At 31.0% G+C, this 19,884-nt stretch overlaps 1 protein-coding gene across 2 annotated transcripts in view; it reads left to right on the forward strand.

Moving 5' to 3' along the window:
* Nucleotides 1-9,420: 9,420 nt before the first annotated feature.
* LOC129946235 (ras GTPase-activating protein raskol) overlaps nucleotides 9,421-19,884 on the forward strand; it is a 193,089-nt gene continuing 182,625 nt past the window's right edge. For both annotated transcript variants that reach the window (XM_056056354.1, XM_056056355.1), the window contains exon 1: nucleotides 9,421-10,518. In XM_056056354.1, coding sequence (XP_055912329.1) covers nucleotides 10,443-10,518 — 76 coding nt within the window. In that variant the 5' untranslated portion in view covers nucleotides 9,421-10,442. The remainder of the gene's footprint in view (nucleotides 10,519-19,884) is intronic.

A 19,884-nucleotide genomic window follows, 5' to 3' on the forward strand; every position in this document is an offset into this window, starting at 1 on the left:
ATAAGCAATTCTAATGCCAAGCAGAGTTCGCTATAAACAGAGTCTAAGTCTAGTCTTAGTCTGTACCATTAACTTTACACAGACCAGTTCAATTGATAGTTCAAACGGAAAAGATACAGAAGACGAGAAATGTGTATTTTGTTACCGCTATGAGAACACCTCCACCTAAATCCTTTGCATTACCAACATGACGATCATTTCTGCAAACTTCGAACTCTTGACTGAAAAGTTCTGTGTCGGAAAAGCTTGAATTAAGTCAAGTTTCTGTCAAAACGAATACATCGTGTGGGAATAATTGGGAGTTAATAGAAATGTAAGCAGTCTTACTACGAAGTCGCCTTTCGTTTTGGCAGAAGAATTGTAAGCCTGCTAGGTTTTTTGACTTGGTTTTCAAAGAAACACCTCGTTTTTGACTTTTTTGTATTGCAATATTTTGAAGAAGGAAAGAAAGCTGTTTGGTTTACTGATCTTAGTACACCTAATGGATGAGCTACAAGGTATGCTCTTGGTAAATACTAAGTGCGAAGTTATATCTTCTGGCGTTGTTACTGGGTCCAGACGAGATATAAGAATAATTTTTGGTTTCAAGACAGCTTTGATAGGGGTGGAATTGTTTATTACTGTAACGGAGTCGCTACTGGGAGCTGAATTTGAGTCAGAAATTTGAGGTTAGGGGTTCCGGTTGAATCTGTTAGTATTGGGTGATGTTGACATTTCTTCTTTTGAAGGGAGGGGGTGCAGAATTTCTAACAAGTATGTCGTATATCATTTCTCGAAGTAGAACCAGAACTATAAACCATGATGTTGGTTACAGGATATGCATGATGTTGGTTACAGAGTAACATTAAAAAAATACTCGGGTAGATACCTATTGATTAAAGTTTGTTGCACTGGTTCAAATCGGTACGTAGCACCCTGAAGATATGGCCAAAAAAACTTGCTTCGAATATATTTAGAGCTTTCCAACTTATTCATTGATTTTTTTAAGCTTACGTTGAAGTTTTCGGGTATGGGACATTTTGCGAGTCGCTTGCTTAAGCTAAACAAGTGAGAATGGACACATCGTTAAATATGCAATAAAGTGTTTCATTCACTAAATGTGTAATCGTTTTAATTATTTTAACTAAAAACATTAAACATCGAAATACTAATTTTTTGGCTAAGAATTAAACCGACCATAATCGTAACTCGTATGGGTCATAGAACACCCCCCTTGAGAATAGTTTTTTTATTTTCGAAGAAATTATTTTGAATTCATAAAGCGTTCATACATATGATATTATATTTAAAAAAAAACAAAATTTGTATGAAAGTTATTTCTACTTTGTTGCAAAAGACCAAGAACACAATATGAATCGGAAATACAGTACCATTACAATCATGATGCACTCTGCACACATTAACCAACTTCTAACCAATGGACGATCCAGTTTCCTATAATCCTTAAAGTTGATTCAGTTTAATTGTTTAAGCAAAGATGTCTTCTTAGTAATTTAACGACATTCACCAAAAAAATGGTTTATCTGTCAAAACCAACTCAAGTTTTTGTCTTTAAATTATTTACATAAGTTCTTTTCTGAGAGAAAGACAAAATATCGGAGTTCTTAAGAAAAAAAACCTTAAATAAAATATGAAGAAATCTACTTTTTGAGGTGAATTTACTTTACACTCTCGTCAAAATGGCTAATTAAAATACATAGTGTAAGTTCATAAGTTTGTACCTTTAATTTTAAAACTTTTTTCTTAACTTCACATAAGAAGTTATTGTAATGGGTCTCCTTCAAGAACCAGAAAAGATATCGACTTCAAATAAATTTTGTTATACAGATAATAATGCAGAAAGGGCTTTTAAGCAAATTCCGTTTTTTAATTAAATTGATTTTTTTACCATAGCAGTTTAAAAAAAGTGAACATTTTGGTTAACCCTAAATATCTCACGAACCAAAAAGCTAGAGACTTGAATTAAATTGTATATAATATATTGTAAAGTGATAAACAAGTATATCTTTTGAAAAAAAATCCAATTAACGTCTTTTTTTATAAATCTAAAAAATAAAAACCTAAAAAAAACATTACTCAAACTTGGAAAAAATTTAATTTCGAATCAAATATCTTTTTAAAAATTTTTAGGTTATGGCTTAAAACTAATTTTATCTTATAAGAAATATTGTTTTCAACATTCGGTACAATTTTGAGACAAATTGAACAGAAAGATTTTTTACAAAAAATAAAAAACTTGAAAAAAAAATGAATAAGAGTTTTGTAAAAATTTTTTTTCTACTCAAATAACTTTTCAAAACTTTGACATTGGCTTTAAACTAATTTGTTTTTTTAATGTTTTCAAAATTGAGTAACATTTTGAAAAAATTGAATTGACAGTTTTCTTAAAAAAAAAAAATAAAAACCTAAAAAATAATTAACAAAATTAGGTAAAAGTTGATTTTAGACTTAAATATCGTTTCAAAACTTTGAGATTTCGGCTTTTCAATATTCAAATTCTTTTCAAAAATTGAAAATATTGGTTTCAAACTTATTTTATCTGACATAAAATATTGTTTTCGACATTCAGTGAATTTTTGATAAAAATCCATCAGCCTGTTTTTTCATAAAAAATAAAATCAAAAAAAAAACAGTGCGAACATTTGGCAAAAATGATGTTCGGTTCTTGATATCTCGTGAACAATAGAAGGTATTGACTTTAAATTAATTTCATTCATCCAATTTGTATTTGTTTATATAAGAAATAAAACTTTTAAGAAATGCTACTAAAATTGGTAAACATTTTTTAATGACTAAAAAATATAGTTAACAAAAATAGATTTTGGAAACAAACTATTTCGTCATATGCAAAATATTGTTATTAATTTTAAATTTTTTTAGAATAATTCAATTGACAACTTTTTTAAAAAAAACACGAAAACCCACGAATCGACAGATAGGATGGGAAGTTATCAGTGTGGGTCGCATCCCAGACTCTTTTTTCCTTTTTGATCAAATCAAACATTGCCAGGTTAATTAATTCTTAATCAGGGTTTCGATGTAAATATTGGTCTATTTTATCTGAGCCATAACGCGAACCTATAATGCCTTTCTCTTGTAGTTAGACTTCTAATTTTGCATTGTTTACTTTAAATAAGACGGATAAAACTTGGTAATTTCAATTTTTCCAAGCAAAATACGCATATATTTAGATGATTAAAGATAAGTTTAATTATAAAATTGGAATTAGATTAGAACTGATGAAGGATGGCATCCTAAACAGGACATCCCCCAAAATCCCCCTATTGGCTTTTTGTAAAATTGGTCTTAAAGGGATGGGGAAGGTGTAAATAAATCAAACTGAAATATTCAATTTAGCACAACCAAAACAATGATACATGATTTCAGGGTAGTTTTTAATGTCCGACCTAATAAATTAAACCAAAGAAATTGAACCATCCTGTAAGAAGTTAGAACCCTTTTTATACATTTTTGTTTAAAGAACAGGTACAAATATTATAGAAATCAATCCTAAAGTTTTAACGTTGACATTATGTGTGAAACACTACATAATTTAAATGACCACCACGCGAATTGTAGCAAGCATCGATTCTTGTGAGGTAATTTTCAACCACTTTTTGACTTTTGCTCAAGAGTTAAAGGTTTAACTGCACAAACATGTCCTTTCACGTAGCCTCACAAATGATCTTGGTGGCCAGTTGATCTCGCCACGAAGATAAATTACGCAATCAGGAAATGTCTTTTGCAAATAAAGCTATATTCGCTTGAGTCTTTTTGAAACCAAATATTCTCCAAGTCGTATTCTTTAATAGCAATCATAAAAATCGGTTATCATATAACCATTACGCTACGAATTGACGGTTACAATCAATCCATCCTCGTTTTCGGAGAAGTAAGATCCAATCATGCCATATGTATGTAACGTAAAACAGTTCTAATTCCTGAGAACAACGAGGAATTAACGGCTTCGAGTCTTCGGCAACACTTTCACTTACAGCAGCGATATTTTCAGTGGTACTAGCGAAACGATGATGCACAAGCTTAACCATACCTGTAACCAATCCTTTCTCTCTAAATTTCTTCACAATTTTGCCAATTGCTTGCGTAGTTGGACGATTATATAAACAATAATCTCCTCTTAAAGCACAATATGTGGATGTGGGAGAATCACCATTTTTAAAGTAGGTTTTAACAATTTGTATGCGTTGTGCGATAGTTAAGCGATCCATTTTCGTAAATGACAGACTTTCAACTGAAAAAAATTGTTTACCAACTTAGTTTGACTGATGTCGAATACCAGCCCTATACTTTTGAAACCGCAAAATGAATAACACGATGCTTAACTTTAAAGTATTGGTTGCCAACATTTTTTGAAAGAAGCACAAAGGACATATTTTAAATACCCCAATTTTTCACCTTGAGTAAATACAGACACCTGGTTATCATTGAAGAACAAAGTAACAAAGTGAAATCTCCAAGGTCTCGGAGTTCATCAATGGTCATATACAAGGAGTTTTTCTCGTTAAAAAAGTGGATGTGATCAAACTACAAAGACTTATGATAGAAAAGTTCCAATCAACAATAAAAAGTGGTACGATATTTTGAAAATCCTTTACTACATCCCAGAGAAATTTAACGTTCTTTTTAGTGAACTTCTTCGATTGCCTACATTTTTTTGTTTATAATAATCTTCTTTTTCAAGGTTGATGTTGCAAAGAAGAAATTATTATCTTCCAGATACAGTTTAAGTCATTTTAGTGTCTTTATCAATTTCTGAAAATACTAATTCGTTATGAGTCTTTATATAAATCTATATGAAATTGAGCAAACTTTGAAATTTATATTTAGTGCTGATTTTAAATACGAACTTTGATTTTACCTATCTGCTCAAGATTTAAAAAAAAAACGTTTTCAATTCCTTACAAGAACAAAAATTACTTTTTTGGTTTGTTCGCGTTTTTCTGTTGAAACTCGTTTAAGCACAAATTGCTCAGCGTTTCGTTGAGATTAGCTGAGACACTTGAAATCTAACAACTTATGAAGCTTTTTCCAAAATTTTATTAAATACTATGAATATTTCAACTGAATACAAAATTATAGACCCACACTGATAAATTTCCATCCGTATCCGTCGGTCGAATTGCTTAAAACTTTAACAACATATTCGTAACAATATTTTGAGTGATATAAATAATTTCAAGTCAATATCTTTCTTTGTTCTCGTAAGACTTGAGTCGGACCCCATTTCTTATTAGTTTTGTGTTGTTTTTGTAGGTTGTAGTGTGTTGTTGAAAGTGTTGTTAGTTGATTTTCTTAGAAAAATTAACTCAAAACTATCAACATTATTTTAAACACGATGAAATAGTTTGATTTCAAAATCTGTTTTTGTTACTTAAAAAGCTTTTTAGTCGAAAAACAATTTCTACCAATTTTAGTAGCATTTCTTGAAAGTTTTTTTATTTCTTATATAAACAAAATACCAATTGATATCGAGAATCGAATATCAATTATCACCAATTTTTCGTACTATTATTTCTAATTTTGAAGCAAAATTTAAAATTTTTAAAAAGGTATTTGGGTCGAAAATGAATTTTTACCAAGTTTTAGATATTTAGTACTAGATGCCAAAAACGTTATTCTTCGTTGCATAAAATTATTTTGGAGCTAAAATTATTTTTTGTTTGTAAAATATCGGAGGTGGCAAATATTGGTTTTCAGTTTTAATTAATTGAAAATTATAACAGTTTAGTATCAGGTTTTTGTTTTTCAAGTAGCTAGCTAGTAACCAATAAGGTTACTAAATTTAGAAAGCCTAAAAAAGCCTCGTACACGTATTTTTTTTTTAAATTTTAAAAATTGTTTTCAGGGTTCTATCATTCGATCGATTTCATAACTTCGAATACTTTTCGAGATCACTTCAAGTGATATCGGCTGGAAAAAATCTGGTATCGAGGTACAGTTTCTGAATAATATGTCATGAAAGTTTTTAAAAGGAAGTTGTTTTTGGTATAGAGAAGATATTTGGTGTGTTAACAAATCTTTTTAAAGTATAGGTGCTGCAATTTCTCACGAATCAGGTGCAAGTGAAAATCTTAAGGTTTATTTTATTTAAGTGAATAATCGTTTTGAATATAGCAAGTTCTCACGAATCAGGTGCAAGTTAAAATCTTAAGGTTTATTTTCTTTAAGTGAAACCAACTTTGTATTTATATAGGTTCCACCATCTAACATTTTTTTCAACTAGACTAGCTCATGTCTGATTTCACAGATAATTAGTTTTATCCTTCCGCAGAATGAATATGGTTGTGTATACGCTTGAACAACGCTGAAAACAATGCTTAGAGAAGATGCCGATTTTGCCAAAAAAAATCATCTTTTCAGGTGAAGCTCACTTTGATCTTGGCGGGTATGTAAACAAGCAAAATTGTCGCATTTGGGGCACAGAAAACTCGCACGCATACATTGAAAAACCGATACACCCGAAACAAGTCACTGTTTGGTGCGGATTTTGGTCCAGAGGCATAGTTGGGCCAATTTTTTTTTCGAAATTGAGCAAGGAGTGACCGTTACAGTCAATGGCTATTGTTATCAGGCCTGTTGAACGAATTTATGTGAACAAAAATTGAAGAGGAGGATATTGGCAACATTTGGTTTTAATAGGACGGCGGCGGCGGTACGGCGACAAGTGGAAAAAAATTTAAAAAAAAGAAAAAGTTTACCAAAATTTTATTACAAGTATATCAAATTTATGTTAACAAATCCGAATAAGTAAACCAACACTTTATTTATGATAAAGTCCACTCTCGTGTTGTTAGAGAGCCTCAGAGAATCCGTATACCCAAAGAGTTAGTTCTTTTGCTCTGCTTACCTTATGCAGGGAAAATACAGTTATTCTTATTGCATTTTTTTTTGTTACATGCAAGTTTTTAGGTTTTAGGAGATATCAACTGTAAGTGCTGGCTGTGTAAAGCTATTTATTTTTTGTGGTGCTATACAGGAAACAGTTTTTTGTTTTTAAATAAAAAACTCGGTCGTATTTTTTAAACAAAGTAAGTTTTTTCTGCGATAAGTTGCACTTTTTCGTGCTACAGGTGTTTTTTTACGAAGATTATTTTCAGAATGTGTTCAAACAGGGAGCTTTATGATGTATGGAGTTAAAACTCAACTGCCCGAGTGCTCGTTGTTTTGCAATTAGTTAAGGTAAAATTAAATAAACCAGACTTTTTGGAGCCTGAAGATTAAAAAATATTTACGAGACATGCTTCACCTTCAACAATTTGCTCAGAAATTAAAAAACGTTTGCAGAATTGCCATAGAAATCGCGATCGGTTTTTGAGAAACAAAGACTGGTTTGACAGTTTCCACTCTTTCCCCGACAGCATAAAAAGTGTGATTAGTCCACCGAGAAGCCAAGATGTGGCAAATAAGCGTGGAAGACCCAAAAAATTATTTGTAGTGTGTTGCAAAAAAACTAAAAAACAGAGAATTGACGATTTAAGCTTAAATATGCTACAGATCTGTTAATACTGAATTTATCCAACAACTTTAATTCAGAGAAACAAAACAGTTTTTGACACAGGGAGAAGCCCTTGCATTATACCTCGATCTTGATCTAACGGAACGAAAATATGAATTATTAAGAAAAACCGTAAACTTTCTGCACAAGGATTGCTTCCCAAGTATTTATGCACTACGGCAAACTAAAGCATGTTGGAAGTTGAATTTTAGGAAACTGTGGGAAAAACTAGTAAAAGCAATTGAAAATCTGTCATAATAAGTAAAGACACAAAAGCAAAGTGAATTTGTAAATGGGGATTCGATGGCAGTGGTGACCATAGTGCTTACAAGCAAAGATTTGAAAATACCGAAATCATCGACGAATATTTATTTGTACCTTTAAGTTAATTGATATTGATTCCGGAGCTTCTCTTTGTGTAAATAATCGTACTGGATCTATATTATATTGTAGGCCTGCGAAATTTATATTTAAAAAAGAATGTTCGGATTATGTCAGATGGGAGGAGGCTATTATGCAAGAAAAAATGATGAGTCTTTCTGACCATACTGAAATCATATTAGGGCAAAGTTGCATTATTTCATATGAGTTTCACATTACCATGGTTGATGGAGCGTGTGTAATGTTTTGTCAGAAACAAATTCGTCCGCTAAATACTATATCTGTGGCGCACTTCCTAAATGAATACAGCCAAATGCTTTGAGAAAATACCCAATGAAGAAAACTATCGACTATGTTTCTTTGGATAAGATCATTCGAATGCTTACTGCACGTCTTTTATAGTCTCCTCTTCAGAAAATGGAGGATTCAAGAAGAAGAAAACAAAACTCTTTTCCAGAGTATACTAGCCGAATTCAAATCGAAAGCGGGACTAACTGTTGACCAACCGAAGCAAGTTATCAAACGATGGTAGCACTGCTCGGATATTCTTTTCTGGTCCACAGAAAAGTTCCTAAATAACAAAAATCGACCAAAATTTGATTAAAAATTTAAATATCATCTTACTAGTAATGGCAATAGGAATTGACATTAATTTCAACAAATTTAATAAACTCATTGGTGGCTTTCCGCCGGACTAGGCTTAATCATGCAAACAATCCAAAAATATACGATATTGATATAAGAAAATATATTATTGATTATCATGCCGACCAATTATCTTCTTCTGATGAAGATAATTGAAAAATCTCTTTTTGTTTTATTTGTATCTATAACTTAAGCCCATAATATGAACAAATAAATATGAAAAGAATATGGTTACTAAAATTATGTGTTTTTTCCCGAATTCCCATACATTCAACGCACTGTGCGGCGGCGGGGCGTGGCGCTACGTTCCACACTGCCGAAGCTACACTCGATGTTTTTATAGCATTTTCAAAAAAAAGTTACTTGGCAGACCTTATACAATTTCCTCTTGTCAAATTCAAATCAATTGAAATTCATTTTGAGTTCGAAAAAATTCAATATCCATAAAAGTAAAACTTAGAACTCCAATTTATATTTTGAATAGATTTCAATTCTAGTAAAATTGAAAAGTGGAACCTATCTGAATATCTCGGAAACCTTACGTTATAGAGTAGTTTTAACGTTGGATTTGAATTAACCGAATCACACAACCCCGTTTAAGAAAGTGCAATTTGATTGCTAGGAACAAAACCTTGTCGAAAAGTAAAATCGTCTGGAAAATAGTACAAATGAAAAAAACGTCCGATCCCACTCTTCAACTACTTAATCTTCAACTCAGCTCAACTGTTAGCATCACCATTATACTTCATACTTGGTTCAAACTCGATGCAACTTGCAACATGTAAGTGTATACAATTGAGACCAGCGAATGTTGAATCCAACATCTTTTTGTTTAGTTTAAACAGAACACGGAACTGAGGCGAGTGTGTGTTGAAGTTGGTGTCGGCGGCTCGGTACGGTATTTGGATTTTCATTTTATTGATAAATTAAAATAATGGCTGTCGGTGGTGAGTTCTGAGGAGTAATCTTGTATCCCAGAGTCAGGTGTATATTTTTGAATGTTTTGGATGAATTCGGTTTACCTGCGAATGCGATCTTACCTTCTCCTCCTTGAATGAAAGGATATTCCTAGAATCAGCAAATATATTTTGTTTATTGTGAAAAAACAAGTGAAAATAACATCAAAACAAGTGATTCAAATTTTGTGAGACGTGAAGACGAATTTGAATGTGAATGTAAATGGAAAAACCAATCTCAGTGAAATAATCATACTGGCATTTATGCTAGAGTTTACAGTTTGAAGATGTTAAAGTGTCTACATTAACGAAAACTACGGTTTTAGAAAAGCAGAAGCTTTTATTTCATAATATCTACCTAGATATTTGCTAAAATTCTTTTATATACGTACATAGGTACCTACGAAGTTATTGAGAAAGTATTTTTAAATCAAAGTAAGGCTAGGCTCTTCCTTAAATGTAAATTAATTATTTTTTTTCTTGTCGTGCGTGTGTTTTGAGGTCGATAATATCTATCGTATAATAAAAGTTGAATAGTTTTGGCGGTTGAATAAAATAGGTTCGACTAGGTAGCAACCCCTATTAATTTGCTAAAATATACCTATGCATTATAGGCCACTAATAAAGTGATAAACAAAGGACTTTCTTTGGAATGTCTTTTTGAAATTTAAAAAAGAAAGTGATAAAATCCAATGCGTGATAATTGTGAAAAGAATCTCCAATTAGACCAATAAAGTATGGCGCATCTATTTTGCCCCAACTTCTAAGGGATTAAAAAAGGATAAGGAGCGCATCATATTTCTACAGATAGCCTTCAGCGAAGCATCGAATTACAGATTGATTCCTGGTGCAGTGAGCATTTCGCCAGGTTATACATACATAGGTAGATATTCATCTATTTTTTTCCACGGTTGCTGTTGGATTTAAATAAGGATACTTCTGAAATGGGACGAAGACCATTCAATCGAGTTTGCGCTATAAACTACCCCAGTCGAGTGGAGGGTTGGTTGGATGTTTGTGGTAAGATGAAAACCTATATGTATGCGTTATTTAAAATATGTGTTAGTGTGGGATGCTGCAATCTTTATAGGTATTGCTTGTTTAGAAGATTTGTATAATTTAAGGTGAGGTGGAAATGATTTCTATTCCTGGTAGATTTTTTTTGAAATTAAAATTAATATTTATAAGCGTAAGTAAGGTACTCCACCAAAATAATAGTTCCAACTACTTACATACATGTAGGCACGTATGGGGCCACGATAAATTTTAAAGGCATAAACTTGAGTTATGTATATGTACGATAGGTTGGTACATAAATACATACCTATTCAAAATATTTGAAGTGTGAAAAAAATGATTTTTCTAGAACGTACCTAACTTTCAAACATAATTTTTGGATGATCGATAATTTGTCATGTCTTGGAACTAAATGAAGTAATAAAGGCTTTAAATTTTGTAGAAAAGTTACTTGACTGAAGTCGTAAGTGTACGAAATACAGGTGTGCTGTACTATAATTATTGTTTATCCTGTAAAGTTTGTTAAAACATTCCATACTGTTAACTCTCTCTTCTAAACACTGAAAGTACTGAGAAATTTTCGCTGAGAGGCGCCTGGTTACGGGTGCCCGGTTATGTAATGTTAATTAAATACTGATTATTTTGCACAGTACAAATTTATATTATTCAGATATAGTTTAAACCATTTTGTTAGCTCAGTTATTATCATTTATCATTTTGGTATCTCAGTAAGTTTTCGGAATTTCTCATAAGGTATGAGTTTTGCTTTTATGGCTTTAAAAATTGTTTAAGAGTTAATTTTGTGTGGTAAATCCGATTCCGAATCTGAGCTATGATTTAAGGTCAAATTCAAAAATAATCATTTTCAATAAAATTTGTATATGTTTGTTTGCTATACACATACACACATACGTATGTATTTCAAAAACTTGATGTACGAATCTTGTTTATATTACAAATTAGTTGTAAGAACAAAAATTACTTCCATACCTGTTTATAGTGGAGCCTAATAACCAGGGTTAGGATTTTATTGACATAAAACATTAAAAAAAAGCAAAACAAATCACTTAAAAAGGCAAAGAAAAGGCATTTATTAAAAAATACTAGGAAAATAAACAAAAATATAATTAATTAATAAGTAGCATTGGACTACCAAGAGCTTTTTTGAAGTTCTCAGGTAGATATCTTCATCGGTTGTCTCTTAGAATGGCTGTGAAGATGCTAAACGATCTATCAACTTCAGCTGAAACAAGTGGAGTCCATCTAAAACTTTCAACATTATTGACTCCAATGTCTCCTAGATGTTTGGAATCCACGTTTTTTTTTGGATCGACAAAAAACTTAAAATTTACTTTAATGTACACCAGCTGCGCTTGCAGTTCTTCATCTTCAATCAATTTGTTTGCAAATGCAATATAGCTTTCATCATCTTCGAAAGCAATTTTTTGGATCCAATCAAAATATGCTGCTGCCTCTAACCAAGTACTCCACGGAGTTAAAACCTAGTTTTAATATAAATTCAAAAATACGACTCCAAACTCGGTTTCAAACAAACTTACAGGTTGAGGTGGCACTGGCAATTCAGGTTCCGTATCCTTAAAAAAGCAGTCCGAGATTTAACATTTTTTTTATTAAAAAAAAGTCAATGCAAAAATTATGAAACGAGAGCCTAAATAATGCTTGTAACATTACTATTTGTTTTCCGGGACTGTACATACATATGTACTTTAATATGTTAATACATATAGGTATTGTTTATCTAGAATGTTGAATTAGTTCCTTTTGTTTGCATCTCCTTTCTCTAAAATTTTGTTTATAGTCAAGAAAGACAGTTAAATAAATACCTACCTACAAAGACAATTTCAAGAGCTTATCGCCATCTCAATCCCTTATACAAAATATTTTTGCTTATCGCTTAAGAAAACAAAATCTACTTCAAAATATTTGTTTTGTTATAATTCAAATTAAAGGTAAATATAGCGAATTAGTGTGGTATAAAAGAGAAAAATCGTGGTTCTATCATAAAACCGTATTTGATGAGTTTTTTTTTGCGAATTTTAAGTTAGACAAAAAATAACTGACAATTGTATGACAAGAATTTTTTTTTGAAAGTGTTAGATGTGAAAACAATGATCGTTGTACTCAACCCTTCTTTACCAGAGTCATCTATCATGTTTTAAATAGTAGATTACTTTATGAAAATTGAATAGCGTCATATTTGAAAGTGAAGTATCCATTGCCTATGATTTATTTCTTAAATTTTTTAAAGAACAATAAGTTGATCAACTTATACTTTAATGCAGAACTATTCAAATAGAAATCTCAAACCATGGGTAAATTCATCACTGATCAAAAAAATTAAACAGAAAAATAAATTAAGCAAAAAATGTCTGTCAATACGGCAAAGGGCAACATAAAATGTCATTAATAGTCATTTAGGTAGGAACATTTCGAATAGCAACAATCCAATTGTACTAAAGAATGGAATAGTTGTTTTATCGAATACAAAAGATTTAGCGGATGTATTTAGTTCCTTTTTTGCGTATGTTGGGCATAGTTCTTTTTCTGAAAGTTTACATACTTCATTTGACTGTTGCTATGATATTGATCCTCAAGAAACCAGTTCGAAAAGTTTCTTTTTTGAGCCAATTACAGCATTCGAAATACTTGAACAATAAACTCGTTAAATAATTCAACTTCTCATGGCAAAGATGAAATATCTAATATAAAGATTAAGAAGGTGGGGCCAAATTTGGTAGATATGTATATTGACACACATTTTTAATTTAAGCATATACTCTGGGAGTTTCCTGATGATTTAAAAAAGGTATGACAGTTCCATTATTCAAAAAAGGAAGTAAAACAGATACAGGAAATTATAGACCAATAACTTTGTTATCTTCAATATCGAAATTGTTTGAGAACGTAATTAAAACAAGAATTCTGTCTTACCTTAATAAAATAAACTTTCTGAGTCCATTCCAATTTGGATTCAGGGCTGGGCTTTCTACTGAGGAGGCTCTTCAAGAATTTGCTGCCTTTTACAAGAAGGTTTAGATGCTAAGAAAGATGCTGAACTTTTCGTAGACATAACTAAAACCTTTGACATGGTGAACCATAACATACTCTTGGATAAAATGTATAAAATTGGTTTTCGTGGATTCATCTGGAAATGGCTGGAGTGACTTATCTAAAAATTAGATCACACAATGTTAAAGTTGGGTGCAGCATAAGTTCCTCTATAAATAGTCTTTTGGGAACCCCACAGGGATCCGTGCTGGGCCCAATTTTATTTATGGTTTATATTAATTCCCTTTATTCACTTTCTTTCCGAGGTAAAGTAAGAGCCTTTGCCGATGACATTGGAATTGCATACAATAGCAATAGTCCTATTGTCCTAATTTCAGATATTAACTATGATTTTCATTTTCTAAGATTTTGGTACATAATGGTCACCATACTCAATCATACCATTCCAATGTTAAATGTAGTAATAGCTGTTTTGAAATTGAAAAATTTGAAGACTTTAAGGACCTCGGCATCTATATTGATCAAACCTAAACTGGGACAAACACATTGCTGTTTTAGAAAACTATCTTCTCTCATCCACCCATTGTTTCTACCACCTGAAAAAGCATTGCCCTTCAAATTGTAAAAATTGTTTTTTTGGCATTTTTCATTCCAAGTTGCAATATGGAATACCCTGTTGGGGTGGTGCATTTGTCAACAACCTACAACAACTCACTACAAAAATCAGCTATACGTAACGTTTGTAAACCTCATCGTTTAACACCATCAATGTAACTTTTTTGGTCTTTAAAAATTCTTCCGTTAGACATTTGTTTTTTTTTTTTTCTTAAAGTTTTAAAAGTGTTTTTTTTTTTAAAGAGCTGGATATACGCAGTCTTAGAAGTAATTTCACCTTGATAGTAAATATCCCATTTTTTCAAACGACAAGCTACAGAAACTCGCATTCCATTGCTTCCTGCAAACTTTTTAATACTATTCCTATAGAAGTCTGTAAAATGAGAAATATTGTCGAGTTTTTAAAAGAAATAAAGTTATGGCTTCTTGCCCTAGACCACCAAGAAATAGAAACTTTGCTACGTTACACTGTCTAAAATTCAGCTTATGTACTATATAGCCAAATACGATTTGTTTGCTGAAACTTAATATTAAAAAATATTTTTAATTTTCAAATTTGTTTTTGCAAAAACTATTTTTATTTTTCTAATGCATAATTTTTAATATATAATTTATATTATTTTTTTTTTCATTATATTTTTTGTAACCCCGCACAAAATAAAATCGATGTGGCAGCGCCACTGCTTTTTAAAAATAATTGTTGTCACTAACTATTCTTATTATACAATATTATTGTTAACTATGTCTATGTATTCGAGCGCAATATTGTATATGAATTCATTAATTACAATAAAGAACTTACATATCTATGTATCTATCTATCTAAATGTATTAAAATTTTTGACATTAACTATGTTTAGTGTGTTTACAATTATTACATGTTTGAAACATAAAAAACAACTCCAGTTTGCAGGAATGTTTAAGACCATACCTTCTGTGGTTATTTTGAATTTTTAAATTAAAGCAAAGAAGAAGATGTTTTGTTTTTTCCCAGTTAAATTAAAGATGAGTAACAATTCAACTTTATTAAAAAATATTAAAAAACGAAGCTTTTTTATGTAAAATAATTAGGCAAGTCTTTAAGAAATTAGGTAGTTTTATGTATTGTATGTGCAAAAGAGTGGCCCTAAAAATAAAAGTCGATGTTAACCCCACAAAGTGTGCAGTCTATCCAGATTTAAAGATAGACGAAGTTGGAGCACCTTAAAACGTTTCAAAAGTCGCTCACAGTTTCAAAAAATTGCAATTTTGTATATGATGTCAAATATTTTAAATTTTAATGACATTAAAAGACATTATGCATTGTAATTTGTTCAATGTGTTTCATAGTATAGTATTATTGAATAAAGATAAAGTCATATAAAAATAAAGAACATGGTTATTTAATTTTTTTCTATTAAATGAATAGGTTATTCTAGGCTCTTATATTGTGTTGGCTTCGATGCAGGGGCAATAAGGGCTCTCTGGATTGATAAGTAGGGAAACAACCATGAATTCCTTAGGTATACCATGCCATCTGGTCAAGTAACGATGATTTAAAAGTAGTTTTAAGGATTATTAAAATTACCGAAGGTAAGTTTAAAACATGAGGAGTATTATAATCTATTGTTTAAGACCTCGCTTCAATTTTTAATTTTCAATAGGAAGTCATTGTATTCGGTCTGATCTGTCAAATTGAACATTTTGACATTTCTCGACGTTTCAAGGTCCCTAGAACCGGAATAAAAGATCTTTAGAAAGATGTCTGTGTGTGTGTACGTTACGTTCGTACTTCCGCGACGTTTTTTCGTCGTCCATAGCTCAAGAACCAGAACTGTTTTTTTATAAATCGAAAATATTAAAAAAAAATTGTCACCTCGAAAATTCTACGAATAAAAATGATTTCATCATGATTCACTATTTTTGAGAAAAATCAAACTGACAGTTTTTTTTATAAAAAAAAAATAAAAACCTAAAAAAAAAACATTACTCAAAGTTGGAAAAATTTGATATTCGACTCAAATATCTTTTCAAAAACTTGAGATTATGGCTTCAAACTTTTTTATCTTATAAAAAATATTGTTTTCAACATTCGGTAAAATTTTGAGAAAAATTTAATGGAATTTTGTTTACAAAAAATGAAAACTTAAAAGAAAATTTTACAAAAGTTGTTAAAAATTGTTTTCGACACAAATTACTTTTTAGAAATTTGAGATAATGCCTTCCAACTAATTTTAACTTATAAGAAATATTGTTTTCAACATTCGGACAAATTGTCAGTTTTCTTACAAAAATTAAAAACCTAAAAAAAATTAATAAAAGTTTTTAAAAATTGATTTTCGACATTTGTTTTTGACTAAAAATCTATTTAACAAAACTAGATTTTCAAACTTAACTGGTTCTTGATATGAAAAATATTGATGGTTATTTTAAAATTTGTAAGAATAATTCTTTTTTAACCAACACGAAAACCTGCAAACTTAAGCACAATTGTGTAATTTCCATCAAACAAATTTCGACTTCAACTGCTTATACAGTTTTGTTCAAATCAATGGTTGTAAAGCCGACATAACATAACGTCTTTGATGTTAATAAAAAATCCACACATTAGCGTGCATAAGGAAGTTTTATTCTTTCTATGAACACTGATATTACGTTTAACGACTTCTTTCTTTTACAGGAATTCTTTTTAGCTTATTTATAGAAAATAAGGTGCTATAAAAGATTTTTAATTCATCGAGAAAATTAGTTAATTATTTTAATGACAAATATATTTAAGGTTAAGAAAACAAATGTTATTATTATTATTAAGTTAGATAGGAGCAAATTATTTTGTTTGCTTGTACCAAAGGTTGGAATAAATGGTTATTTACTTCATATACTCTAATATTTAAATATTCATAATTTTTTTCGTAGCTAAAAAAACATAAACTGAAATGAAAAAAAAAAACACCAACCGAACTTATATGTAACCTTAAAGAAGCAGGAAAATCAATATTGTTCTCGACGTGACGTCAGAACATAAACCCAATGACCTTGATACTGGGATAATTCTTGAAAGTTACTCAACGTAGTAACTTATATATACAAACAAACCAGTTCTCATGACCCAGAATCACCATGGTAGACTATCCACAAAATTTTCATTGATCGAATCGACGACACGCAACGAAGTATTGTATATTTTCATTCAATGTTCCTTATTTGCGTGGGCTAAGTTCACATACGAACAAGTTACACGAATTAAGTTATAATATTGATAAATTGATAAAACATGCCTTAAAGGTGGGTTGATTTTTATTTAAGATATATGATACAACTAACATTGCAATGCTTTAATTACCTTCAGCCACGTGAGCCAAGTTCAAATGTGATGATAACTTAATTTTTTAGTGTAGGTTGATTCTTTGTTATATTTTTAAAGAATCTTGCTTACTTTGTATATTATGGTTTCCGGTAAGCATTGAACCGGAGGAATGGTGTCTTAAAAGATATAATATATTACGTACGTAAAGTTTTGACCAAAACAAAAGCGAACAAACCAAGCTAAAATCTTTTTCATGATGGCGGCTTCAAGAAGAGTATAATGCTTCACTGTGCTTAAGAGTGGGGTTACAAGAAGCATGTCCAGGTTAAGAAGCAGTGACGTTTCTTTATGAAATGGTATTTTCTTCTTCCTAATGTCAAACTATGTTGTATAGAAAAAAACGGGACTTCTAAATCCCACTGAAATAAAAACTAGGCGAATGGATGGTGCCTTTTTCAGACGCGTTATTTCTACATTCTTATCACTAAATAAATTGAAGATATATAGAAATATGATAGATGCACTGTTCTTAAGGAACGCACAGCATTCGCAGTTTAATGATGAATACAGCAACTTATCTTATTGCAATATCCCTAACCACTTCTTGGAATTTGAATCCACAAGGGATGATTGGTCTCATACTTAAAGCAAGAGCCTATCAAAAGTACACCATTGGGCTATGTATACGATGTTAAACTTTTATGCAGCCGAGAATGCATATCACTTCGTGGGAATGCTTCCCTTAGCCAAAACTTTTATTGCCTCAGTTTAATGATTACATTTATTTATATACAATATACCTGAATGTCTTAAAGCGTTAAAATAAAAAGTTAAGTTTGTTAAAGTAAAAAAATACAATTTTAAAACTGTGCAATTCAAAATTTAAAATTTGTAAATTGACTTTAAAAATAAAATAGTTAGGTAAATGTGAAAAGTTAATAATCCCGGTTATTGGCAAAAGCCTCCCCCAAGGCTTTCCATATATCTCTATTTTTGGCTTTGTTGTACCAATTTGTGCTTATTTGTGATAGATCGTCACTCTATCTTTTGTTGGATCGTCCTGATAGTCTATTGTTCTCTGGTCACCATTTGGTTGATATTTTTGTCCATCTTTGGACCTGAAGTCTAGATACGTGTCCTGTATAGCTCCATTTTAGCCTTCTTGTTCTATTTATGACGGCAATTATTCTAGTTTTATTGCGAATATCTTCATTTCGTACCCTTTGACTTGGTCGTATGTTCAGAATTTTTCTTTCCATTTTGGTCTCACACATCCTTAGCTGGTCAAATATTTTTGTAGTCAACCTCATTGACTATCAAAGAATACAGGAAGCAAACTATTAAAAGTTAGTCTAATCCCAGTTCCTGAATCATTTAAGCGTTTAATGCTTTACATTTATATCAGTTTTTTAAATCGTAATTAAAATCTCTTGATTTACCAATAATTTGATAAGACAGGCAACTTTTATAAGTTTTTGCAAGTTTATTTTAAAACCAACAACACATACTCGCCAAAGATGTCAAATTAAAATAATACACATACACATACATTTTTAAAGTTTTTAGTTTCTCAATTATAAGACTTAAGAAGAGAGCATATACATTGTACATTATGTTGAAAAATAACTTAAAATTATGAATCTATGAACATTATAATACTTCAGATAAAATCCTAGGTAGAAATCAGATAGCAAATCTCTAACTACCCCAGCACAGAACGGCTTCATAAAAAACAGATCTATACCATCAAAAAATTTGTAAATTTCGTTTCAATTACTCTACACGGAAAGAAGTGTAGAGCATTTATGACAGTGCCAGGTCCAATGAAATGAACCTCTTAACTTGAAAATCGTGAATGTTATTTCCGATTTAGATCGGATCGTTCTAATCATATTCTAGCTACTTCAAGTGCTTTCTATAAGGTAGTCATTTAGGCCCTTACCTCCTTTCCTGGTTATTAAACGTTGTCAAATATTTCTTTACGCCGATGATACGAAATTGTTCATGATAATTGCAACCCATGAAGAGTACCTCTCCAGAAAACAGATCTCGGAAATTTTCTCAACGTAGTGTAACAAAAATTGCTTATAGCTTAACATTAGCAAGTGTCAGACAATGATCGTTTTGCGTAAACGCATTGAAACAGCTCCCCGTCATTACTATCTTCATAATCATCCCATTAGATATAGTAGAAAACATAAGGGATCTCAGCCTTTTATGTGACCTTAAACTAAAATTTCTTCTTCCCATATACGAAATAATTCCCAAGGCAAACTCTGCATTAAGTTTTGTTAAAAGATGATCCAAGGAATTTTCTAACTCTTAAGTGACCCGATCACTTTACATAACGTTTGTCCGACCTCTGCTTGAATATGTATATCAGATTCGGTCTCCATATAAAGATATATACATATCAATAATAGAGAGCATCCAACGAA

Source organism: Eupeodes corollae, chromosome 2, assembly GCF_945859685.1.
Source record: "Eupeodes corollae chromosome 2, idEupCoro1.1, whole genome shotgun sequence".
Classification (NCBI taxonomy): Eukaryota; Metazoa; Arthropoda; class Insecta; order Diptera; family Syrphidae; genus Eupeodes; species Eupeodes corollae.